The sequence below is a fragment of the Cyprinodon tularosa genome, unplaced genomic scaffold (assembly GCF_016077235.1).
Source record: "Cyprinodon tularosa strain WSP-4 unplaced genomic scaffold, ASM1607723v1 ctg366, whole genome shotgun sequence".
NCBI lineage: Eukaryota > Metazoa > Chordata > Actinopteri > Cyprinodontiformes > Cyprinodontidae > Cyprinodon > Cyprinodon tularosa.
Genome location: NW_024039081.1, coordinates 374,402 through 401,081, shown reverse-complemented (window position 1 = coordinate 401,081; position 26,680 = coordinate 374,402). Strand labels below are relative to the sequence as shown.

Genomic DNA, 26,680 nt, shown 5'->3' with positions numbered 1-26,680 from the left:
AATAAAACCTGATTGTTTCATTATTCATTAGAACATTGTCACATTTCTTATTTCAAACAGAGGCTCATTTGGGTTTGTAAAAAAGACAAAAAGTTCTGAATTCAAACATGTTTTAAATCTTTTAAGCAGTTTTTAATAACATATTTCATTCACAAAGATAAAAACATTGAGCAGAAATAACTTGACTAGCATGATCACTCCAATTAGTTTCCTTTCTCCAACAGGAACTCTGAGGTTAAAAATGTTCATAATCAGCTTATATTACTTATTATTTAACTCGCAAAAAAAACAAAAATAAACAGAGAAAACTTTAAATGAATAAATGAAATTAAAATCTAAAGGAAGTGTCTTCTTGTGCTGAATCAGGATAAATAATTTATCTTAATTCATCCAAGTCTAGTGAAGAAGATAAAGCTGAAGAAAACAGCTACAGCAAACAGCATGAAGAGCCTCAGACCTTCAGAGGAAACCAAAGGGTGGGATGTTCCAGATGTTCCAATCAGTTCCTCTATTTCTGCTCTGACAGTTGTTGGTTTCAGTGGAGGAAGAGGAGCTGGATGCTTCAGCAGCTGCAGACCTTCCTTCTTCTGCTCCTCCAGAGCGTTGACCAGGAACAGCTGAGCTTTGCGAGGAAACAGCGGCGTAGCAAAGAGGTTGCATTCGGGAACGAAGAAGTGAGGAAGCAAGCCATAGCGAGCGTGGTCCTGCAGAGCCTCGATCAGGTGCAGCAAGCAGGCGGGAAGCTGCTGAGGAGCCCAGGAGGAATCATCAAACCTAACAGGAGGAATGAGGAGACAAAGAGCTTCACAAACACTCCTCCATTCACATAGTACCTCCCAGACACTTTCAATACGATTCACACCCTTTGAATTTTTCCACATTTTGACAAATTTGCAACATTATTGTTTGGACTTTATGAAACTGTTGTTGCCTTACTGCAAGTACCGTTAATCAAAGGAGTTTAGTAAAGTAAAAAATACTAATAAAACAAATCAGACCTGTCATCACCCTTGCAATCAATCCCAGAGGTTTTTCAGAAACTGTGCAAATCAATTATCTTAATTGGTCCCAAGTGAAACTGCCTCCGACAACATCGACAGGATTTTCCCTTAGGAAGGCATAGCAGACTGACGCCTCAGTAGTTCAGAATCGATGAATCTATCAGCCTATTTTCCGGAATTTACTTCGGGTAAAAAGTTCCCACACTGTTCAGCAGATGTGATGCCAGAGCGTCCATGTTGAATGGGTCACACCTAGCAGTCAATCAAAGGGTCATATTTATGTAGCCTCGTGAGACCATCCTGATCTCGCGAGCTTTCAAGGTTTCACTCGCAGATCAGTCTGGAGACTCTCCGTTAAAGAAAATTTGGAGCCGTTCACCAAACAAACGTCCAATCAGCGTTGGCTTTGAGGCGGGTTGAGGTGTGACGCAAGAAGAAGCGCGACAGTTCAGTCTAAAGAACATGGCGGCTTCAGCCGATGAAACTAGCGTTAGCGTGGCTATCGAGCAAGTTTTATCGGAATTACAGAGTATTTCTTCACTGAAAAAAGAGCAAAACACTGCTCTGGAGGCTTTTCTCAGAGGAAAAGATGTTTTTGCTCTTCTCCCGACTGGTTTCGGCAAGAGTTTGATCTATCAATTGGCTCCTCTTCGTCGTCGCTCTATTAGTACGTCATATGCTTCGTTGATCTGATTGGTTTATTTGGCCCGTCTATCACCAACATAGGCCAATCAGCTAACCAGTATTTTCGCCCCTTCCCAAAATTACTTCAACGGAAGGTTTTCAGATGGATATGCGGAGCAAATCCATCTGGCGGAGTCAGGTTAATATTTATGATGAATTTTGTGGATATTCAGTAGAGACCGGCATCCAGCTCAACTCAGACACAAACGGCAGCTTCATGTCAGGTGAAAAAAGTAAAAATAAAAAGTAGAATCATTAGAAAACACCGTACGTCTCTTTAGGTAAAAACTCCCAAGTCTGAGTGTAACGTCATCGAATCATAAAACAACCTTGTGGTAATTGTTCAACAGTCTGAGTATAATGTTACGTTAGGATCCAAACTTTCTGACAGAACATTACTGAACCAACAGCATTATGATCCTGAAGAATCCGGAAAGAAAAAACTACTAGACCACACACACCCCCAATGGGGAAACTACATCCCTAAACATGCAATGATGTGTTATGGTGGCTGTCGGGTTCATAAATGTAGGTTTGCAAAAGAAGAACTGAAATACACAGTAATGGATACAATTCCTGCAGGAAGGAGAGACAGTTGAACCCCAGACTCAAACACTGTCTCCCACTGGACCTCCTCCGCAGAGCATTTTATGAACAGAACATGACGCATGGTTACAAACAGAGTATTGTTCTGACAGAACAATTGATCAGTTCATGAAGACAGTATGCTCCATCAGAATGACAAGGCAGGATGGTCTCCTGACTGAATCATGAGACAGGAGTGGAGCATTTTATAATCATCATTGAATAAACCTAACAGTGGCCTAATCAAAGTCTACACCTAAGTTGCACTGGAAATCAGTGGCATCAGCTCAGGTTAGATTATTTTATATATTTCCTGAAAAATATCATAACAGCAAAGCGGCCAGAAATCCTTAATCAGGAATAAAAAGCAGTTATCTCCCTAGACGGGCTGCTATGCGAAACTTTGCTTCACCAAAGTAACAGCAAATAGCAATGCTGGATCCCAGGAAGAATAGCCACAACCTAGCTATGCTAATAAGGACCTCAACGATAAATAAAAACTGTAAAAATTATCAGACATTCTTTATTCAGTCTGGCTAAACTTGAGCTGTTTACAAAGAGAGATAGATCAAATTGTTTGCTTTGATCTGGGTGATCCAGAACGCTGCTGCCCGTGTCCTCACTAAGACTAAGAAAGTAGAGCACATCACCCCAGTTCTAAAGTCCTTACACTGGCTCCCTGTATCTCAGAGAATAGACTTTAAAATACTTCTGTTAGTTTATAAATCTCTGAATGGCTTAGCACCTAAATACATCACAGACTTGCTATCAGTGTATCAACCCTCCAGACCACTCAGGTCTTCTGGCTCCAGCCTGCTCTGCAGACCTAGAACCAGAACTAAACATGGAGAAGCAGCATTTAGTTCCTATGCTCCACTTATCTGGAACAAACTTCCAGAAAACTGTAAAAGTGCAGAAAGCCTGAGTTCCTTTAAATCAAGACTAGAAACACATTTGTTTAGGATTGCCTTCCACTGTTCTAGTTAAACAGTTCAACTGAAACATCATTAGCTCAAATTTCTTATTTTCTTTAGTCCAACCTCCCGTCACAAAAACAGTTTTTTCCCATCTGCTATCGGCCTTATCAACAAGGCCAAGACCCGCCCCTGACACTGGACAATGTTTCTCTCCCCCATTCAGGATTTCTGCGTTATATATATATATATATATATATATATATATATATATATATATATATATATATATATATATATATATATATATTCATATATATTCTATCTTATTTTGTTATTTTGTTTAGTTTTTTTGTTTTTTTGCACCAACAACACCAAGACAACACCAGGTCAAATTCCTTGTAAGTGCAAACCTACTTGGCAATAAACTTGATTCTGATTCTGAACTGTTTTTAATGTTCTTTTTTGTTTCTGCATTTTTATTTTTTATTTTGTCCTACTTGCTTTGATTCTGTTTTATTTTCCTATATTTTAATCATGTAAAGCACTTTGCATTGTCTTTGTACTGAATAGTGCTATACAAATACATTTGCCTTGCCTTGCCTTTGCCTGTAGATGATTAAAGCTGTTAGAGATGAACCGTCAAAGTAACCTGACCCCCCCAGATGGATTTGCTCCGCATATCCATCTGGAAACCTTCCGTTGAAGTAATTTTGGGAAGGGGCGAAAATACTGGTTAGCTGATTGGCCTATGTTGGTGATAGACGGGCCAAATAAACCAATCAGATCAACGAAGCATATGACGTACTAACAGAGCGACGACGAAGAGGAGCCAGTTGATAGATCAAACTCTTGCCGAAACCAGTCGGGAGAAGAGCAAAAACATCTTTTCCTCTGAGAAAAGCCTCCAGAGCCGTGTTTTGCTCTTCTTTCAGTGAAGAAATACTCTGTAATTCCGATAAAACTTGCTCGATAGCCACGCTAACGCTAGTTTCATCGGCTGAAGCCGCCATGTTCTTTAGACTGAACTGTTGCGCTTCTCGTTGCGTCACACCTCAACCCGCCTCAAAGCCAACGCTGATTGGACGTTCGTTTGGTGAACGGCTCCAAATTTTCTTTAACGGAGAGTCTCCAGACTGATCTGCGAGTGAAACCTTGAAAGCTCGCGAGATCAGGATGGAGGCTACCGTCAAAGAGCCGCAGCTGTAACTGCTCATTAGCATGTTTTTCTGATTGATTCATCAGAAAATTGGTGGTAAAAACAGTAAAATGCATAAAAGCTCAGCGAATACTGTGAGGCATTGCATCGGCCACAACCTGTTGATCTAAAAGGAGGCGCTGAGCATCACCTGGCAGACAGAGTGTGCAGGAAGGCCGTCTTCCCGTGGTACGAGCAGAGATCCTGCAGATCTTTGGGGAAACGTTGTTTCAGAGCCTCAATCAGAGATTTCAGCAGCATCAGGCACGGCTTTCTGCAACACAAGTGAGCAGGAATATTTCAGACAGGTTCAAATGAGCCACATGATTTTAAGCAAAGGGGGCCGGTGGAGATGGAAAAAGGTGAAATAAAAAGTCCAGATGGTGTATCTGGCATTACTGCGAAAACGATCTAGAAATAAGTAAAAATTTCTTAAATTAAGTGTATTTATCCTTATTTTAAATGGTATGTACTTATATAGCGCCTTTATTCAAGTTAGGAGACCTGACCAAAGCGCTTTACACTACATTCATTCACCCATTCACACACACACACACACGGTGGCAAGCTACATTGTAGCCACAGCTGCCCTGGGGCTCACTGACAGAAGCGAGGCTGCCGTACAATGGCGCCACCGGGCCCTCTGACCACCATCAGTAGACAATGCAGGTGAAGTGTCTTGCCCAAGGACACAACGACAATGAAAGTCGGAGTCGGGGCTTGAACCGTCAACCCTTCGATTACAGGGCAAATGCCTACATCCAACGCCACTGTCGCCCCAAATAAAATAAGTGCATTTGTTCCTGAACTGAGGAGGTAAAAGAAACATTTTGCCAGTGGAACAAGACAATTCACACTTAAAATAAGAAAACACAATTGCATTTACTTTTTTTAAGTGCATATTATCTAATTATCTTATTTTAAGAGTAAAATTACTAATTTCATTGGCAAACTATCTCATTTACCTGCTCAAATTAACAGTGAATACACTTAATTTAAGACATTTTTACTTATTTCTAGATCGTTTTTGCAGTGTGGAAGATGGCAGGAGGGAGGGGCTACTAAGTTATGGGGAAAAATTGCCGCTCCCAAAATTTATTATTTAAAATTTTTTTACTGATTAATGCTAAATTCATTAAATCACTGCAAACGTGTTAGTTTTAGGTATAGTTGATCCCTTGATTATTCCTGGCTGACTGGATTTCACCTTTGAAAATGTTCAGTTTGTATGTCTTGTATGTTAACCCCCCTCCCCAAAAGAAAAAAAATTAAAAAAGTTTAGTGTGAAAAGGAGATAATAATAGTCATAATAATAATAATGTAGAGAAGTGAAAACTCTTGTTATTTAGAAACAGAGATTTAAAAATCCAACATAAACTCACCGGCAGCATTTGGCGCCTTTGCTCTCGCAGCAGGTTTTCTTGTTGCCATGAGACATGATGATTTTCTTCTCAATGTGAGAAAACGAAATCCTCCAGCTCTCTGAAGAAGATGATCAACAGATCTTGTTTGTTGTTTTTCCCTCCAATGTTTTTAAACATTGTTTTATTGTTTTTCTCTTGCATGTTCGAAATAAAGCAGCGATGAAGAGAACAGCAGCAGGTAAAATCAGTTCAACATTTGGACTGAGGCTGGAGTCAGAGCATCTACTACCTGCAGACAGACGGGCTACAAGAGTCGGATTTGAACCAAGGAAGAACAGAACCGGACTGATGCAGTCATTTATCCAAAGTATCTAAACATGGAGTTCATAGAACCAACTCTGCAGAAAGATGACTTTTCTGTTCAGAATATCCTTTTTATTTTTCTCTAATATTCTGATTTCCTTCGACACTAAATTTTTCTGTGAGCCATAATCATCAAAAATCAAATGTTCCCCATATCTTCACTGCAAACCAATCGTAAAAAGAGCATTCCCACCTTAATACAAGTAGGTAAGTAAGATGAGTTGCCAATAGAATTTTTAATTTTTTTTTTGTTTCTGCATTTTTTATTTATTTTATTTATTTGTTTTTATTATTTTTTTTTCCTACTTGCTTTGATTCTGTTTTATCTTCCTGTATTTTAATCATGTAAAGCACTTTGCATTGTCTTTGTACTGAATTGCGCTATACAAATAAATTTGCCTTGCCTTGCCTTACTTTTACTCTTAAAATAATATAATTAGATCATATGCGCTTGAAATAAGACAATATAATTGCTTTTTTCTTATTTTAAATGTAAATTGTCTTGTTCTATTGGCAAAGTGTTTCACTTACCGCTTCAATTCAAGAAAAAATTGTCTTATTTGAAAAAAAAAAAAAAGACTACTTGAGATTTCATTTTTTCGGAGTGGGACAGACAGAGATGGACTGGAAACGGTCTCCTCTCACCTTTGGCGTCTTCACTCAGGTTTCTTCCTTTCTGTTTCTTGGGTACGAAGTAACAAGGCAAACCCCTGATTTCCTGGCGAAGCTTCTTTCCCAGCCATTTGTCCACATCAGGTCCATTTCGCACGGCAGGTGGCCAGCTCTGAACCTCCAGACAAAACAACAACCAACATTTAAGCCACATCAGATCAGGAAAAGATTTACTTTATAGAGCATTTGGAAGTTATTATGAAGCCTTACTACGGAAAGCCGCTTTAACTGCTTCAAATATAAAACATCGCAGTATTTGGTTTTAATGGCTCCATATGAGGCCAGATAAAAAAACATCTGCATTTAAAATCTTTACTTATTCACTAGCTTTCAAAAGAAGATAGATTCTTAAAGGAAAAGTCCGGTCACATTCAGAATACAAATTTCTGAAAGTTCTTTAAATCTGAAATGATTCCATCCTGTTCAATAGATGATCAGTGTTTTTAATTCAGAGTAATTTTCATGTGAATGTGCTTTACTGGAGGCATCCATGTTTGTCAAAGAACACTACTGCCACCTACTGGTTTGTGACGTCACGGTGCGGTATCGGCTGTTGATCAAGTCCCAGTGCTGTATCTGGTGTTTGTCACAACGCGCTATTATCCAAGTCATCTTGAAAACATTCTTCTTCCAAATGTTGGCTACATATTACGGGTTTTTTCTCTGGCCAGAAGTTTGATGGCAAATCCTCCCTCTTCAAGTTGGCGATCCAACGACCAACCCGTCCGTGGAGGATCAGGAATCAGAAAGGTGGAATAACTCTTTTTTTCCACTTTTACCCGATGTATTCCAGCATCCAGCTGCCATGCACGTGGGCATTGTCAGTTTCACTATAGCTCTGGTGAATTTCAATGGTGAAGTCCTCTGGAAATCTTCAATAATTGTTGTTGATTGCAGATGTGTCTAGTAGTTCCCATTGATTTAGCTTGTAAAGCGGGGAGAATGGCGCTAGGCTTACCGCACCGTGACATCACTGCTGGAAGATGGCAGGAGGGAGGGGCTACTATATTTGGGAAAAAATGGCCGCCCCCAGACTCAGAGATCGCAATGAAAATTATTTTTTAACTGATTAATTCCTTAAATCACCGCAAACTATTTAGTTCTCTGTATAGTTTTAGGTATAAATAATGATCCATCGATTATTCCTTTCTGACCGAACTTCTCCTTTAAGCAGGATCGGAGAAAACAGAGCTCAATCTCGAAGCTTTAAAATTATTTGTCCAACTAGGAAAATGGAACTTATTTTCAGTGATGGAAGTAACGGCGTTGAAAGTAACGGCGTTACTAACACCGCTACCTTTTTTTAGTAACGAGTTATCAAAATTATTACTCTTACTGTAACTATAACACAGTTACAATTGCAGACACCCCGTTACTGCACGTTACTCAGGTCGCACAATGAACCTTTTTTCATGATAGGACTCGTGCGCGCGTCATGAGAGAGGGGAGGATGGAGAGTGAGGAGGACTCCAGCAGCAAAACAGCGCTTTCTAGATGGAAATACTGGTGTTACGTCGAGCTGCGTTTCCCCATCAGATACGGTTTCCCCTGCATCTCCGCACAGCGCGGCGGCACAATTGACCGCGCAAGCGACAGGAAACGCGCATGCTCGCTAAAGGCGCGTAACAGCCGCCCTGTGCTCGCACCACAGAAGAACTACGGAGAGCGTGAACGATCAAATGTTAGCCTATATGGATGGATGGATGGATGGATGGATGGATGGATGGATGGATGGATGGAATAGATAGATATAGATAGATGTTGCAGTATCTATAACAACCCAAACACAGGATTTCAGAATTAGACATCCCCAGTTATTAATTTCATACACTCGCAGTAGCCCAATAGTTACTTTTACTACTAACTAGTTACTTTTATTGTTGAGTAACTCAGTTACTAACTCAGTTACTTTTGAGGAGAAGTAACTAGTAACTATAATTAATTACTTTTTGAAAGTAACGTGCCTAACACGGCTTATCTTTAAACACGTTTTCAGAGATGGAAGTTCTTAAGGTTAGAACCACATTTTTCTCATTTCCTATATTACCAAAGATGAAAGAAGTTCATTTTAAAACTATAAATAATATATATCCCTGTGCAGAGTTCTTAAGTTTAAGATTTAAATTTGATGTTAATGTATGTAACTTTTGTCAGAAAGATCTAGAAACACAAGAACATCTTTTTTTACAATTGTTGTGTGGCTAAGTCTTTTTTGGGACAAGATTTATGATTGGTTATCAACGAAAAATGTGATTCCTAATTTTGAATATAAAGGAGTTAAATTTGGCATTACTTTTCATGATAAAAATGTAGAATTTTTATGTAATATTATTTTCATTATGGGAAAATACACTCACCGGCCACTTTATTAGGTCCAACTGCTCGTTAACACTTAATTTCTAAGCAGCCAATCACATGGCGGCAACTCAGTGCATTTAGGCATGTAGACATGGTCAAGACAATCTCCTGCAGTTAAGACCGAGCATCAGTATGGGGAAGAAAGGTGTTTTGAGTGACTTTGAACGTGGCATGATTGTTGGTGCCAGAAGGGCTGGTCTGAGTATTTCAGAAACTGCTGATCTACTGGGATTTTCACGCACAACCATCTCTAGGGTTTACAGAGAATGGTCCGAAAAAGAAAAAACATCCAGTGAGCGGCAGTACTGTGGGCGGAAATGCCTTGTTGATGCCAGAGGTCAGAGGAGAATGGCCAGACTGGTTGGAGCTGATAGAAGGGCAACAGTGACTCAAATAACCACCCGTTACAACCAAGGTGGGCAGAAGAGCATCTCTGAACGCACAGTACGTGGAACTTTGGGGCAGATGGGCTACAGCAGCAGAAGACCATACCGGGTGCCACTCCTTTCAGCTAAGAACAGGAAACTGAGGCTACAATTTGCACAAGCTCATCGAAATTAGACAATAGAAGATTGGAAAAACGTTGCCTGGTCTGATGAGTCTCGATTTCTGCTGCGACATTCGGATGGTAGGGTCAGAATTTGGCGTCTACAACATGAAAGCATGGATCCATCCTGCCTTGTATCAACGGTTCAGGCTGGTGGTGGTGGTGTCATGGTGTGGGGAATATTTTCTTGGCACTCTTTGGGCCCCTTGGTGCCAATTGAGCATCGTTGCAACGCCACAGCCTACCTGAGTATTGTTGCTGACCATGTCCATCCCTTTATGACCACAATGTACCCAACTTCTGATGGCTACTTTCAGCAGGATAATGCGCCATGTCATAAAGCTGGAATCATCTCAGACTGGTTTCTTGAACATGACAATGAGTTCACTGTACTCAAATGGCCTCCACAGTCACCAGATCTCAATCCAATAGAGCATCTTTGGGATGTGGTGGAACGGGAGATTCGTATCATGGATGTGCAGCCGACAAATCTGCGGCAACTGTGTGATGCCATCATGTCAATATGGACCAAACTCCCTGAGGAATGCTTCCAGCACCTTGTTGAATCTATGCCACCAAGAATTGAGGCAGTTCTGAAGGCAAAAGGGGGTCCAACCTGTTACTAGCATGGGGTACCTAATAAAGTGGCCGGGGAGTGTAATTTTCAAGCGTTCCAAAATGATATTAAAAGTTTTCATGCCTCGATTAAGTTACTGCAGAACAACAAAGCCTTAAAGTTTTCAGACTTGATAGCAATATACTTTAGTTAAACCCCTGTGTTTTGTTTTTTAATTTCATTTAAATTTTCTTTCTTATTCTTTTATGTTTTATGTTTCTTTTTCTGAAAGAAAACTGTTATGGATAGCATATGTTTAATTGTAAGTTTTTGCTTTTCTGAAAGTGTTATTTGGATTTATAAAAATAAAAGTAAAAAAAAAAAACATTTAAAAAAAAAATTGTCCAACTAGGAATCATTTTTAAGAAGCACTAGTTTGAGTCAATCAAACCTGTAAAGTCCAAATAAAACACATTAAATTTTTGGTTCAGTAGAGATAAAATATGTAAAAACACTCGAGGCCGCTGACTAATGGCTGATTTCACGCAGCTCTATGACGTTAGCTTTAGCAGCCGTCACGCATCACAGGCAGGTTTATCGATTACTGATTACCTCCAAAGCAGGAACCACATCCACAGAAATAAGCTCCTCCCCTTTTAACTCCCTCCTGCACAGAGACAGAGTGACGGCCGGAGAGTTGGGCTTCTTCTTGTTCACCTCCCAGCGGCAGCGAGCATCAGGAACTGTGCAGGAAACAGAAACTGACCTAAAAACAAGCTTCTTCATGGGGCTGTCATTTAGCCGATGGGGGGGTTGGGCTCAACCCCCAGACATGCATACACACTCATTCCAAAACTGGATTTAAAGGTTTTCAATTTCACAACAGACAGTAGAGTATTTGGACTATGGGAGGAAGTGGGAGTACCCGGAGAGAACCAAGGCATGCACGAGGATAACGTGCAGATTCCATGCAGAAAGTTCCCAGAAAGAAACCCGAGGAGCTCAGACCCTGACAGCGGGGGAGTGAGGGGGGAGCAGGGGACCTCTGTAAGTCTTCAGGAACTTGCGGACGAGCCGAAACATCTCAGTCAGGATTTTACTGGACGACAAGGTCAGGTCGTTGTCCAGGAGGAAGTCCTTGATGGGCGAGCGAGTTGGTCGAACCAGATCTATCCGGTAGAACAGGCCGGCGTCCAGCCTGGTGGTGTTGAGGCGGCAGGGAACCTGGAGCTTCAGCATCATGTCGAACTCATCTGGGCTGTGGATCTGAGGGGAGAAACAAAGAGTTCTTACCGGGGAATATATATATATATACATACATACACAACCACCGACAGGGGGGACAAAGGGATGTAAATTTTTTACTGAAATTTCTGAAATAGATATTCATTTATGAACTCATAAAATCCTCAACGATGTATATTTGATCCCAGTTTAGATCATGTCAGCCAGGATTCTGCAATGCTGCAGCACCATAATCCAGATTGAGGATAATCCTTCAGGCTCTGACCTCACCTTGACTTTTTCGAAGTAGCTTCCTGTGGTGAGGAACTCCGCTGACTGGAACAGAGGCTGGTCGCTGCTGCTTTTCAGGAACCTCAGCAGGTTTTCCCGGAAGTCGTTGACCACCTCGGCGGCCCAGCAGCGGTCCTCCAGCCGGATCTTCAGCTCTTTGGCACGGAGTTTGATCAAGTGGGCCACATCAGGAGGGATGGGAACAGACTCTTCGGCCACCATGGAGCTCTCTGCCACAGGGAGGCGCAGGTGGTGAGGAAACGCAGAAAAACACAGATCCAAGATTTCACACCCAGCAGATGAGCATCAGTTTTTACCTGAAATTTGACGCTGAACTCTTTGCTTTTGTCTCACAGGAGAGGGATTCAGAGGCCGGTCGACCATCCTTCCTACGTCTCTGTCTTCAGGCAGAAAAATCTGCTAAAGAATCAAAAAGTATTTTACCTTTAGACAGATATGACTTATTTATTATTTTCTAAAAATTGTTGGGATTAAGATTCATTTCAGGGATTTTCTTTACAAAAGATGGATCAATATATACCTTTCACTGCCCCAAAGGGGGCTGAAACAGGTGAAGCAAGTAGGCAAAGGAAATTAGAACAGTAGAGCAAAGGACACCAACATCATGGTGAAAAAAACATTACATTTATTAAAAATGGCCAACAAAGATCAAAGAAACATGTTTAAGAGGAAGGAAGGAAGGAAGGAAGGAAGGAAGGAAGGAAGGAAGGAAGGAAGGAAGGAAGGAAGGAAGGAAGGAAGGAAGGAAGGAAGGAAGGAAGGAAGGAAGGAAGGAAGGAAGGAAGGAAGGAAGGAAGGAAGGAAGGAAGGAAGGAAGGAAGAATAGACAGGTGGTAAACTGAACAGGCTGGTGGCAGGCTGAACAGACAGGTGGTAAACTGAACATGCTGGTGGCAGGCTGAACAGACGGGTGGCAAACTGAACAGGCTGGTGGCAGGCTGACAGACAGGTGGTAAACTGAACAGGCTGGTGGCAGGCTGACAGACAGGTGGTAAACTGAACAGGCTGGTGGGAGGCTGAACAGACAGGTGGTAAACTGAACAGGCTGGTGGCAGGCTGACAGACAGGTGGCAAACTGAACAGGCTGGTGGCAGGCTGACAGACAGGTGGTAAACTGAACAGTCTGGTGGGAGGCTGAACAGACAGGGGCTAAACTGAACAGGCTGGCGGGAGGCTGAACAGGCAGGTGGTAAACTGAACAGGCTGGTGGCAGACTTAAAAAGGTGAATGGTGGTTAAACCATGGCAGGCAGGAGTCTAAGACTTGGCCAGAGTCGGGGTGAAATTAGTGAGGTAATTGTGAGCACAGGAATCAAAGAAGGCATGCGATGCACACAAGCACCAGGACTAGACCTCATACAGGCATCGAGACAACCAGGTAGAAAAAACACTCATTCTTTTTTAAAGGAACCATCGTCAGGATGATGAAAGCAAAGGTGGTCTACATTATTCAGTCCAGACCTGTCATGTAATGTGTTTTTGTTTTGTATCCAAGGCAGACAGAACATTAAAGGCAGCCTGTCAGCAATGTTATACATTATGTACATAAATCATTAACCTGCTTTAACAATGTCAGTCCCTGCTGACTCAGCTCCCATATTTCTTTACTGCTGAAGAAGTATTTCCTTGTTCAGAGGTAAAATAGATCATATGGAATAAAACACATCCAGTTTTTATGTTCTGCTTTTACATTAATATTTCAATATTTTTAACAGCTCAATAAAAATAAAAAGAAGTTGAAAAAGTGACTGTGTTTGTGTGTAGGCTTTACTTTTCTACATTATTCTTGTTCAGGTACTGGATTCTGTCATTTTTATCACTGCTGCTGTTAGTAGCTGAGAAAGCCAGTGTCAGTTATTGCAGAGTTGATGCAGAGGGACAGGATAATGCCAATCAGAGGAGGAGGAGAAGCAGGAAAGTGGAGCAGGAATCACTAAAATAAACAGAGGCGTATTCAGATGCTGGTGAGACTGTATCTGCAATACGTCTCTGAACTCCTGATTTGGCTCCTCAAAATATCTGAAAGGTGGAGGAGCTTTAAAGGGCAGAAATATCCAGAGGGTTTAACATTTTTACATTAAAGGGGTCATAGAATGCAAAACCAAGTTTCTATTGCCATAGATGAATGACGATAGTTCTGTGGGTGAAATGGATGTACAGAGAAGTTCAACCCCATCAACACCTCCTTTCTCTGCAAATCTCATAATTCTGAACTTCCACCATAAAACAGGCAAATCCAAACGAAGCACCAAGTTGACGTTAACTTGGAGATGTTGCCTTATTTGGTTCTGGCCTGTTCTTTTGTCCACAGCTGGCTCCCTGCCCGTCCACCGGGGTTCCCGGACCAGCCCCCGAGCCGTCAGCCCGGGGGCTGGTCCGGGACATAGACATAGACACTAAAAAAAAATTTAAAATCAGTTTTATTAAAGTTTCACAAATCCCAGAGCTGGTTTGATGTGTCTGGGTATTGTAGCTTTTTAATTAGAGTAGATTTAAGAAGCAGAAGGTAGGGAACAATTAAGCGGAATCGCCCTTTACTTGTTTTTTATGTTTTCCTCACTCTACGATCAAGTGTAGCAAAATGATCTTTTTCTACGGCGACCGAGAGGGGACAAACCTCCTTTCTCATATACATCTCATTTTCCTGTAAAAGATTTTTCAGATGAATCAGAAAGCAATAAAATAATTCAGCATCCCTTACCTGACCCAGGATCAGCTGTGAATGAAACTTCTGACTTTAACAGAACAAAGAACTGGATCCGACCTGCTAGATCTAGAGCTGCTAGAACCGACAGCAGAGCTGATTGGCTGGATGGTTTCACTTTCAACTTTCATGGAACATAAAACTGAAACCTGTTGCTCCGGCTGTAACGTATTATGTAAATATATGGAAGGCTGTTTAAGACATAATTCAATTCTCCAGTTCTTATGTCCTGCAGCAAATGTGACACATTAATCTAAAGTACTCCAGCAACATATATATATATATACATATACATATATTTTTTTCTTTTTTTTTAAGATTTTAATATACATGTTTGAATTTTTTTTGCACCATTTGTTTTAGATCAACTGAACTGAATTGGAGACATTTTTAATGTGCAACTCACTGAACACAATTTGTGTGCTTTTACGCAAAATTTTGAAGAGGTGTATATTTTTTTGTAATTGTGTGCGATTGAAAAAAAATCTACAATTACAAAACACCAAAGTTACAATGCACAAACTATTTTGCAGCAATTCTGAACCATTGCCTGGCTGTGAGTTATCTGAATTGAATTAAAAAGCTTAAGGCGATCCCCTAAATTCTACAAAAGTGATTTTAAACAGTATGATTTCTACTGGAGTAATAAACATTAATACTTTTGACACTTATTTATTAGTAGATTCAATACTGCAAAAAGGGAAATTTACGTCAATCTTATTTGATCAAAAATAAGTGTATTTTCCCTTAATTTGCAAATGGAGCAATATTATTTATGTCTAAAGTGAGAAATGACCTCATTATCTTATTCCAAGTGCATAATGTCTAATTATCTTATTTTAAGGGGAATAATAATCTTATTATTAGCACATCATCTTATTTAACAGCTCCAATGAGGGTAAATCCACATATCTTAGATATATCAGGTGATTTTTTTGCACTCAAACAGGTAAAAAAGAGAAATATCATAAAGATAAAAGCACTAAACTAAGAGATTTATAAGAAGAAGGAACAAAAATCTGGAGAAATGTTGATTCTTTGTGATTTTTATTCATCTTAGCTAACACCGGAGCTTCTCCATGTAGGTGGAGAAGCCTCCTTTCCTGCGGAAACTTTTGCGATGGGCTTTAATGAGCATAAACCAGTCCTTGAGTAGAGATCCATGCCTCAGAGAAGACGGCGTCGGGTGGGGAGGGTGAGGAGGAGAACGGGAACCCGGCGGCTGCTGAGGCACCGCTTTCTGCTGGACGTCTCGCATGAAGGTTCATTTCTTCTTTTCAGCCTTCTGTGCGGACTTGGTGACCTTCCCGCCGGAGGGGGCCTTCTTCTCCACGCTCTTGATGACGCCGACCGCCACCGTCTGCCTCATGTCGCGGACGGCAAAGCGGCCTGCGGGCAGACGGTCAAAGGGTTTAACCATCAGAAGTTTGCTGATAACATTATTATCACAGAAGTCTGACGAGTAGAAGGGGGTTTAACTCACCCAGTGGGGGATACTGGGAGAAGCTCTCAACACACATGGGTTTCCCGGGCACCATGGTGATGATGGCGGCATCCCCGGACTTCAGAGCCTTAGGGTTGTCCTCCAGCTTCTTGCCGGAACGACGGTCGATCTTCTCCTTGAGCTCGCTGAACTTGCAGGCGATGTGAGCGGTGTGGCAGTCCAGGACGGGGGCGTAACCCTGGGCGATCTGGCCGGGGTGGTTCAGGATGATGACCTGCGGAGCAAGAGGCCCGACGGGTCAAACCGACGTAAGTAAAGCTGCAAACACTGAAGCTTTAAATGGGGAAACTAATATTAAGCTAAGAAGAGAAAAATAAACATCCGTGATGGATTCAGTGTTCAGCAAAAGTTGTCTACTTGAAAAAATAAACATAAAGTGTTAATTCTTCTGAACAGAGGACATTCATCTTTAGCTTTCTTTAACCAGGAATGTTACTACACTGCAAAAAATTTAAATCTTAATAAGTCAATCTTTCTTAAAATAAGTGTATTTTTTCTTGAATTGAGGAGGTAAAAGAGACATTTTGCCATTGGAATAAGACAATTTACATTTAAAATGAGAAAAAAACCAATTGCATTGTCTTATTTCAAGTGAGTTTTATCTAATTATCTTATTTTAAAAATAAAAATACTCATTCAATTGGCACATCCTCTTACTTACCTACTCAAAATAAGAGTAAATACACTTAATTTAAGTAGGGATGCACGATATAATCGCCCCCCTATCGGTATCGGCCTTAAAACTGAATATCGGACATCGGCCACCCCACCGATATTTAACCCGATATTTGATAATACTACTTCTTCTTCTTCCTCAGAAACTTCTTTTTTACAGACTTAAAAACTTCTAAAGATGAGGGAAAAAGTATTGATCCATTAAAATATCCCAATATCTTCATATGCTGATATATTGCCATTTAAAAACACCATATCAATTTCTTTTACTAATGAAATATTGCTATATGTCATCGTTATGCTACGAAATCCCCCGAAAATTCACCAAATGTTGCCATATTTTTATATGTTGATATATTGACGCGGTATCGATCTATTTTACTAACAAAATCTCACAAGAATTTGCAAAATATCACGAGAGTTTGTAACAGAACGATGAAATTTCACGAGATTTTGAAAGTAAAATAGATCGATACCGCGTTTTTAAAAATCTATTTGATATCAGCATATGAAAATATATTTGAGTATATTATTTTTCAAAGTGTCAGAAATGGATAACAAAACTGCTATTTTCAATGACTACTTATTTTTGTCCAGCTTTAACATCAGTATCGATATCGGTTATCGGCTACATGAGTTTTAAAATATCGGCATATCGGATATCGGCCAAAATCCCAATATCGTGCATCCCTAACTTTAAGAAATCTTTACCTATTTCTAGATTGTTTTTGCAGTGTAACCCTGAGTTAAACTGACAGACATATAAACTAAAGTAAAACCCTAAAGGACACATTTTATAATGTGATAAATGGATTAAAAGAATGGCAAAAAAAAAAGGTGAATCTAAAAAGATTCTGCTTGGTGTTTGAGGAGCACCAATGAAACAGACCCAAACCAGGAAGGATCCGCTGCTCACCTGAGCGGTGAAGTTCTCTGCAGCCAGAGGCGGGTCGTTCTTGCTGTCGCCAGCGACGTTCCCACGACGGATTTCCTTCACCGAGACGTTCTTGATGTTGAAGCCGACGTTGTCGCCGGGCAGAGCTTCGGGCAGAGACTCGTGGTGCATTTCCACGGACTTCACCTCAGTGGTCAGGTTAGGGGGAGCGAAGGTGACGACCATGCCGGGCTTCAGGACGCCGGTCTCAACACGGCCGACGGGGACGGTTCCGATACCTGAGAGACAGAAGAGGAGCAGGTTTCTAAAACGATCTAGAAATAAGTAAATATTTCTAAAATTAAGTTTATTTACCCTTATTTTGAGCAGGTAAATGAGATAGTTTGCCAATGGGTTTAGTATTTTTACTCTTAAAATATGATAAATAGATAATATGCACTTGAAATCAAACAATGCATTTGTGTTTTCTTATTTTAAGAGTAAATTGTCTTATTCCATTAGTAAAATGTCTCTTTTACCTCCTCAATCCAAGAACAAATGCACTTATTTTAAGAAAAAATGACTTATTTCGATGTCGATTTTTTCCAGTTTGGATTTAGTATATCGTTATATCGTGGGCGGCCTTTTTTTTTTCTTTTTTGTGGCTCCTGAAGCTGCTTCTTTGGCTACTTTAGTGTCGTGCTTCAGGTTATATAAATGTTAGAAAAAAATCCCCTTATTTAAAGCTTCAAAGCTCTTTGGAGAAGGTTTCTTTTACCAGACTGGCCTCCCAGTAGGAAAACATCCCACACTGCAAAAACGATCTAGAAATAAGTAAAAATTTCCTTAATTAAGTGTATTCACCCTTAATTTGAGGAGGTAAATGAGAAAGTTTGCCAATGGAATGAGTATTTTTACTCTTAAAATAAGATAAGTAGATAATATACACTTGAAATAAGACAATGCAAAGTGTTTTCTTATTTTAAGTGTAAGTTGTCTTGTTCTATTGGCAAAATGTCTCTTTTACCTCCTCAATTCAAGAACAAATGCACTTAGTTTAAAGGAATAGTACACCCAAAACATGATTAGCCTTCATTTTCTACTCACCCCCATGCTGAACAACACTCTGGAGTACTTTTTTGATATCTCAAATGCATCCGGAGATCTGGGAGGCTTCTTGCTGTCTGCTGACATTCAAATAATGGAGGTCTATGGCGCCCGAGGCAGAAAGGTTCATAAAAGTCCACAAAAAACGTGTCAATATTCCTCCATACTGCTCGTCCAATGTATTCCAAGTGTCCTGAGTGGGTAGCGTCCAGAATTTACTCGAAACAAAGTCATTTAGAATGTTTTAGAGCATAAACAGTAGTGTATAGGATTTCCTAAAAGCGCGTTCACGACGCTACGGAAACCGCGGCAGACCAAACCAGATGAAAGTGCGCATTCAGCTCGGTAAAGAACTCATGCTCTTCCTCAACACTGAAGTCCTCAGACATTTTTCTTTCGCTGTTTCTTTCTTTGCACAGGTAAACAGCACATTTCTTCTTCTACGCTTGCATTATTGGAAGAGCAGACGCTGAATGCGCACTTTCATCTGGTTTGGTCTGCCGCGGTTTCCGTAGCGTCGTGAACGCGCTTTTAGGAAATCCTATACACTACTGTTTATGCTCTAAAAACATTCTAAATGACTTCGTTTCGAGTAAATTATGGACGCTACCCACTCAGGACACTTGGAATACATTGGACGAGCAGTATGGAGGAATATTGACACGTTTTTTGTGGACTTTTATGGACCTTTCTGCCTCGGGCGCCAGAGTGTTGTTCAGCATGGGGGTGAGTAAAAAATGAAGGCTAATCATGTTTTGGGTGTACTATTCCTTTAAGAAAAAAAATTACTTATCTAGATTTAGATTTTATTTGCAGTGCAGCAGCATAACGGTGCCTCCGCCATGCTTTAGATCAGGGGTCTTCAACATTTTCCAAGCCAAGGACCTCCAAACTAATGGCGATGGAGCGGGGACCCCCTAATTATATATAATCTATGAAATAGTGTTCTATCAAACTGGTCCTATAGTCACTCTATTACAGATGGAGTAATGTAATGAAAGTAATTTCTTTCTGGGATTATTAAAGTATTTCTGATTCCTGGTTGATGGGACAGGTGTTGTGAATGAAACGGTGCCCAGCTTGAAAGAGCTCCTGTGTGACGCTGTATGTTTGCATTGATGACTGAAAGACATCTTCTGCCTCCATTTATCTGTTTACTACAGTCTGTTTAATTCATGTTAATGTGGATTTAACCCTTTAATGCCAAATGTATCATATTTGATACATACGGTTTCTGAAATGTTTTGCGTCTGACACCTTTTGCATAATTTAATGGTAAAAACTTTGCTCAAAATCCTATTGTACACAATCAGATATACCTGATAACAGAGGGCAGAAGACTACACAAAAAATAATCTTGACTAATCGCATAGTAATAAAGTATTAATATCAAAAATGTATTTCTGTTTTTTCTTTTTACATATTTTGTTAAAAGGCCAAATAAGGACTTCAAACCAAAAAAAAGTTATTTTCTGTTTTGTTTTTTTCTTGGATCGGGCTTTAAAGGGTTAAAGACATTTCAATTAGTGGAAAAAATGACAGGGGGAATATAAAAAAAGTCTATTCAACCAAAACTTTCGTGACCCCCATGCAGTACCTCCATGGACCCCTAGGGTTCACAGACCCCCTGTTGAAGACCTCCACTTTAGAGTAAGGAAGGTGTTGGATGGTAATGAAAGTTATACTTATAAGATCAGAGGATTTTGATCTCCTGCTCTGATGATCTCTAATGTGCAGCTCGTCTAAATTCAGGCCAGCGACTATGATCCTCTGATCTTCTAACCATGAAGGACTGATAGATGGAGAACGTCAACAACTGCTGAACTTCTGTCTAGGGATGCACGATATTGGGATTTTGGCCGATATGCCGATATTTTAAAACTCATGTAGCCGATAACCGATATCGATACCGATGTTAAAGCTGGACAAAAATAAGTAGTCATTGAAAATAGCAGTTTTGTTATCCATTTCTGACACTTTGAAAAATAATATACTCAAATATCTTTTCATATGCTGATATCAAATTGATTTTTAAAAACGCGGTATCGATCTATTTTACTTTCAAAATCTCGTGAAATTTCATCGTTCTGTTACAAACTCTCGTGATATTTTGCAAATTCTTGTGAGATTTTGTTCGTAAAATAGAACGATACCGCGTCAATATATCAACATATAAAAATATGGCAACATTTGGTGAATTTTCGGGGGATTTCGTAGCATAACGATGACATATAGCAATATTTCATTAGTAAAAGAGATTGATATGGTGTTTTTAAATGGCAATATATCAGCATATGAAGATATTGGGATATTTTAATGTATCAATATTTTTTCCCCTCGTCTTTAGAAGTTTTTAAGTCTGTAAAAAAAGAAGTTTTTGAGGAAGAAGAAGAAGTAGTATTTTTATATTTTTTTTTAGACTTTAGAAACTCAGAAGCTGATCAAATATCGGGTTAAATATCGGTGGGGTGGCCGATGTCCGATATTCAGTTTTAAGGCCGATACCGATAGGGGGCCGATTATATCGTGCATCCCTACTTCTGTCTCATCTCCACTGGATCAGATCAGATCTAATTAGTGGGAATCTCCTGCTTTGTTCAGCAGGAGGATCTTCCAACCTTCTGTTTCTCAACATTAAATGCAAACACTATAAAAATATTCTCCAAGCCGACTGGAACCAATCCAGCTGGACTCTGAAGCATCTGAGGGACGATCAGAGGAAGCAGGAAGAACGAAAACTCAGGATCAACGCTTCTGTAACAAGCAGCGCTTTCCAGAAACTTCTAAATGATATGTGGTCATGACAGCATGTCTGCAGGGAGGCAAAGGCATGATACGCAGGCTCCACTCACCCCCGATCTTGTAGACGTCCTGCAGCGGCAGGCGGAGGGGTTTGTCGGTGGGACGGCTGGGGGGCATGATGGAGTCCAGGGCCTCCAGCAGCGTGACACCTGTAGCTCCGCCCTCCTTACGCTCGATCTTCCAACCTTTGAACCAGCTCATCTTTAAAGCGGAAGACAGGATTAGTTCATGTGATTACGGCTAAAAGGCGAAGGTCAGGTCAGTTCCTGCGCCCCACCTTGTCGCTGGCCTCCAGCATGTTGTCTCCGTGCCATCCAGAGATGGGGACAAAGGCCACGGTGGCGGGGTTGTAGCCGATCTTCTTGATGTAGGTGCTCACTTCCTTTTGGATTTCCTCAAAACGCTTCTGGCTGTAAGGGGGCTCGGTGGAGTCCATCTTGTTGACGCCGACAATGAGCTGCTTCACGCCCAGGGTGTAGGCCAGCAGGGCGTGCTCACGGGTCTGGCCGTTCTTGGAGATACCGGCCTCAAACTCACCCACGCCGGCAGCGACAATCAGGACAGCACAGTCAGCCTGGAAGATTCACGCCACTTTCGTTTAAAACGCTCAGAAAAACCAGACTTTGTGAAGCTGGCGTGGACGCCGCTTACCTGGGAGGTACCAGTGATCATGTTCTTGATGAAGTCCCTGTGTCCAGGAGCATCAATGATGGTCACGTAGTACTTGCTGGTCTCAAACTTCCACAGAGCGATGTCGATGGTGATACCACGCTCACGCTCGGCCTTCAGTTTGTCCAACACCCAGGCGTACTTGAAGGAGCCTTTTCCCATCTAGGAAACAGAAACACGTTAGTGACCCCTAACAGGAAATGACATCATTCTGTGGGACTGACAGAAGATTTTTATTTATTACAAGGCAGTTAATCAGTTTCAAACATGCTTTATTAAAACGTTCCTTAAAAACCAGTGAAATAAAAATTATTTAGCTGGTTGACAACAATTTTCTAATTATAATTGACCCTTTTATTAATAACGCATTTAGCTTGCAAATCGATTAATCTGTCGATTATTTTTTCAATTTCAATTAATAATCAAATTTCATTTCTTTTTTTTTTTTTTATGGAATGAAACCAGATGAAACTAAAACTTTTCCACTTGATGAGTTCTCGATAAAGCATAATGACAGATGAAAAAGTTATTTTAATCTTATGTGCAAAATGTTTATTTATTTTTTTTAATTTTGGTATAATTACTGCTCTAAGTGGGTCGCTCTGTCAATCAAAGACATGTTTTAGAATCTATATACTTGTCATTTTCTCCTTTCTATCTCCTCTTTCTTTCATCTTTTCTCTTTTTTCTTCTTTTTTCCCTTTTTCTTCTTCTGTTTTTCCTGCTCTATTTAAATTGCAGTGTCCATATAAACTGTATGGAGGATAAAAAGTGCCAAAATTAAATAAATAAATACAGCGATAAACAATTAATTAAATGTGGAATTAAATAAATAAATGTGTCATTTATTAATTTAAACCACGTCACTAATATAAAGTGCCACAATTAAATAAATAAATACAGCGATAAACAATTAATTAAATGTGTAATTCATTAAATAAATAAGGAATTAAATATATAAATGTGTCATTAATTTAATAAAATACGTCTTCATTTTATAAAAAAATAAAAATATAATTATTTCAGTGTGCATTTAATTATTTCATGGTCCCGTGTCGCAGTGCATCGAAACCATTAAAAGAATCTGTCAAACTCACCCATCAAAGTTAGGGGGCGGGGTTATCTAACACCTGATTGGTCACCCTGCACATTAAGGCAAAGCAAATCGATTACAGAGACTGTGATCCACAGGTTGTGAACATACTCTGATACAGTAGGTGGCGACTCGATTCGCGTTAACCCCGCCCCCTAACTTTGATGGGTGAGTTTGACAGATTCTTTTAATGGTTTCGATGTGACACAGGACCATGAAATTATTAAATGCATGTGACGTGGTTTTAATTAATGAATGACACATTCATTTATTCAATTCCACATTTAATTAATTATTGACACATTTAATTATTTATTTAATGCTGTATTTATTTATTTAATTTTGGCACTTTTTATCCTCCATAAATCTGTAAAACTCCCTGCATAATTATAATAAAGCAATTTATATGCATGAAACAAGTGGAGCAATATGGCGATAGCCGTACTGCTCCACTTGTGAAAGTAAAATCTGTTGGGCTCTTTTTGGCATCAAGACAATTATTCTTATTGGCACATTGCCAGACAGGACACTGTAAAAAAAAAAAGCATTTATATACTTTAGATAACAATTACTAAATTAGTTGACGATTATTTCACTAATCAATTAATCCAATTAATTGCTTCAGCCATAATTATCATATTCCTCCCTATATTGCAGCTCAGTCAGATTTAATGACCGTTAATCGAACTATATTTTTACTTAAAACTAATGGATGGATGTAAACTGGACCTAAAACAGTCAAAGTATTAGTCAGAAGATAAAAGTCATTGATTGGACTGAGATCTCAGTACAGCTGTAAACCTAATGCCCAATAATATTTAATAAATCTTTGCTCTTTGTTTCTTTTTCTTTTTTTACCTGCACAACTATAAACACATTTTACTTAAGATTATATTCTTATTTTTTTTTAGAAAATTAGCTGCAAATCATTGTAGATCTGAAACATAAAGCAAGTTAGTGCGTTTAACAAGTGTTTTCACAATCATTGTCGTTTGATTGCTCTGGTATATGGAAGACCATAAACGTATTTATTCATTTTAAGACCTGATTTCAATATAATATATAGCACAACATTGTAAAATTCACAATTAAAAATATAAAAACCTATTAAGTAAGTAAACATACATTTCAAATTAATAATAAATAAATTACTTATATAATTATAGTTACTTATAATATAATTACTTTTGGGAGGTTGCCACTTTGGTGGGTTATTTTTGTAGTCCAGGATTACCATACATCAGTCACTTTTTATTATCTTTGTCTGGATTTTTTTATGATGTTTATTCACAGGAACAAGAAAAGAAAAATGGGTTCTTCTCGTTATTTAGTCGAGTTCACAAAATATATACAAATATTGGCACCAAAGTTAAAGTTACTGCAGGTTTGTGTTCCTGTTTGTTATAAAATTACATTAAAGATTGACTTTATATTTTGTGATGTACATTTTATAGAGACTTTAATATTTTAGAGGCATCGCATTTTTATTTTTTTTTACCGAATCCATCTCTAACTCCTATCTGCTACACCACATTAGGACTATTTTTGTATTGCTGTAGAGAAATAATGGAGGTCTGCTTATGGAGTTGCACTTAATTCCTGACCACTGAGAAACCACTGAGAAAAAAATCTTATTCATTCAATTATGTTTCTTTTTGCAAAATCACAGTTTAAATATGGGTTTTAGTTGGATTTTAGTTATACAATAGGAAACACATAGATATAACATAAATATATATTTTTTTCTTATAAGTTAAAATAAATAGGAAATTATTGGAAAACAGAAAAACTAATGCAGAATAATTTAATTGTTTTTATTAATTGAACAGAGGCTTCTGGTGATAGTTTACCTCTCCTGCTTTCTCAAACCACACCTGACAGGTTTAATTGGACTTATTTTAAATTTTTTAGGAATTTGTAAGAATTAAAACTCATATTATGTTCATTTTGGATTATCTGAATTAAGGGATTTTCTATTCTACCATTTCAAACCTCAGGGATTAGGACCATATCAGAAGAAAACCAAACCTGACTGCTAGATGCACAGGAGAGATGGGATAAAATTGTTTATAAGAGAAAGTTTATCATGCAGAGCAGTTTCATATATGTGAAAAATATTCCTAAAATAAGGGAAATAAAAATGAAATTGGTGTTTTTTACTTGTTTGGCTTGTTTTTAGCAACAGACTAATCTAGTTGCCCTTAATCAGTTTCTAAAATGTAATTAAATAAAATGTGGCTTGAAATGACATTTTTATATTCCACTCTCTGGTCTATATTGTACCTTCTCTTTATTTAACTTTTGGTTAGAATTTTAACCTATTGTGGAATTAAAACCATTTTGAATTTTACCTGTCAAATACCAGTGACTTCTTTCCCTCAGCATCATACATCCCCTGCACCTTTTGTTATATGGAAAATATATATTTTCATTTATATGGAGTTTTAATTATTCAGAACTAATTTCTTCAAGTATTTTGCAGAGTAAACTTCCCTAGTTTTTTTTTGTAAGATGCTGTGCTGTTAATGGCACTATTTGAACACTAGGTGGCAGTGTTCATCACTGAAATGACTTCAGCTTTGGTGTCATCCACCCTAATGAGGCTCCAACAGGACAAAGTGCTGCAGGAACCCACCTCAGCGGCCTCCTTCTCGAACTTCTCGATGGTTCTCTTGTCGATTCCTCCGCACTTGTAGATCAGGTGGCCGGTGGTGGTGGACTTCCCGGAGTCAACATGGCCGATGACCACGATGTTGATGTGGGTCTTTTCCTTTCCCATTTTATTCTCCGGCTAGAATCAAACGGGGAGTCATCAGCTGACAGGCATGCGGCCTTATTTTACCCCCGATGATGAAGCCATGGGCGCCATTGTGTTTCAATTAGAAACCCTTTCCTTTTAACATTCATAATTTCCAGTATTTTTTTTTAAATAACTCCCTCTACCAGAGCTCTGTCATCCGTGACGTCATGGAAGCTTCACGGCATTAAGTGCAGCGGTTTAACTAACTAGTTTGACATGAAGCTCAGGAAAAACGTGCTCGTTCTCGACACTAGTGCCGCTGAGTCACGGAGCACATGCTCCAAGCACCGGCCTGTCCTCCATGTTGCGCACTGCCGCCATGTTGTCGACCTGTGAACGCGCGCAGCTAAATCAATGCCATGCTCGTTCATGAGGGTAAATTTAAATTCCCATTATTCTGCAGTTACAGAATCCTAAAAATCAGTTTCATGCATAAAATACTGCCCTTTTATTTCCTATCAATTCCCCCTGGAATCTGTTTTCAGCCAATTAAAGACAGAGCAGACATTTTGTTTTCTGTATGGATTAAATTTAAAACTCACCCACCTCAGTCCACAGAAACCAAGAAGCAGTTACAGGAGAGACAAAAAAAGGACAGAAGCTGATCTGGGAAGAGCTTTTATACTGCCCACAGAGGGGGGGGCTGCTCTGCTTCTTGGTTGGTTCTGGGATTGA

The 26,680-nt window shown here is 39.5% G+C and overlaps 2 protein-coding genes across 3 annotated transcripts; both read right to left on the bottom strand.

Annotated features, from left to right (window-relative positions):
• Positions 1-350: 350 nt before the first annotated feature.
• LOC119790489 (cyclic GMP-AMP synthase) lies at positions 351-15,739 on the bottom strand. The gene is made up of 10 exons (XM_038296033.1): positions 15,547-15,739; positions 14,055-14,173; positions 12,075-12,174; positions 11,758-11,987; positions 11,286-11,508; positions 10,855-10,985; positions 6,755-6,899; positions 5,765-5,864; positions 4,534-4,656; positions 351-774 (listed from the first exon to the last, which is right to left on the bottom strand). Exons 1-10 carry the CDS (start codon positions 15,737-15,739, stop codon positions 387-389), a joined length of 1,752 nt encoding a protein of 583 aa, XP_038151961.1. The 3' UTR covers positions 351-386.
• Positions 15,512-26,680, bottom strand: LOC119790496 (elongation factor 1-alpha). Of its 2 annotated transcripts, none has more exons than XM_038296039.1 (8): positions 26,552-26,680; positions 25,841-25,996; positions 22,095-22,274; positions 21,721-22,017; positions 21,494-21,644; positions 17,577-17,833; positions 15,965-16,199; positions 15,512-15,870 (listed from the first exon to the last, which is right to left on the bottom strand). In XM_038296039.1, the coding sequence occupies exons 2-8, from the start codon at positions 25,982-25,984 to the stop codon at positions 15,746-15,748; spliced, it is 1,389 nt and encodes a 462-aa protein (XP_038151967.1). In that variant the 5' UTR covers positions 25,985-25,996; positions 26,552-26,680; the 3' UTR covers positions 15,512-15,745. The 2 variants fall into 2 exon arrangements, with proteins under 2 accessions (XP_038151967.1, XP_038151968.1); XM_038296040.1 differs by having other exon boundaries at positions 26,548-26,667.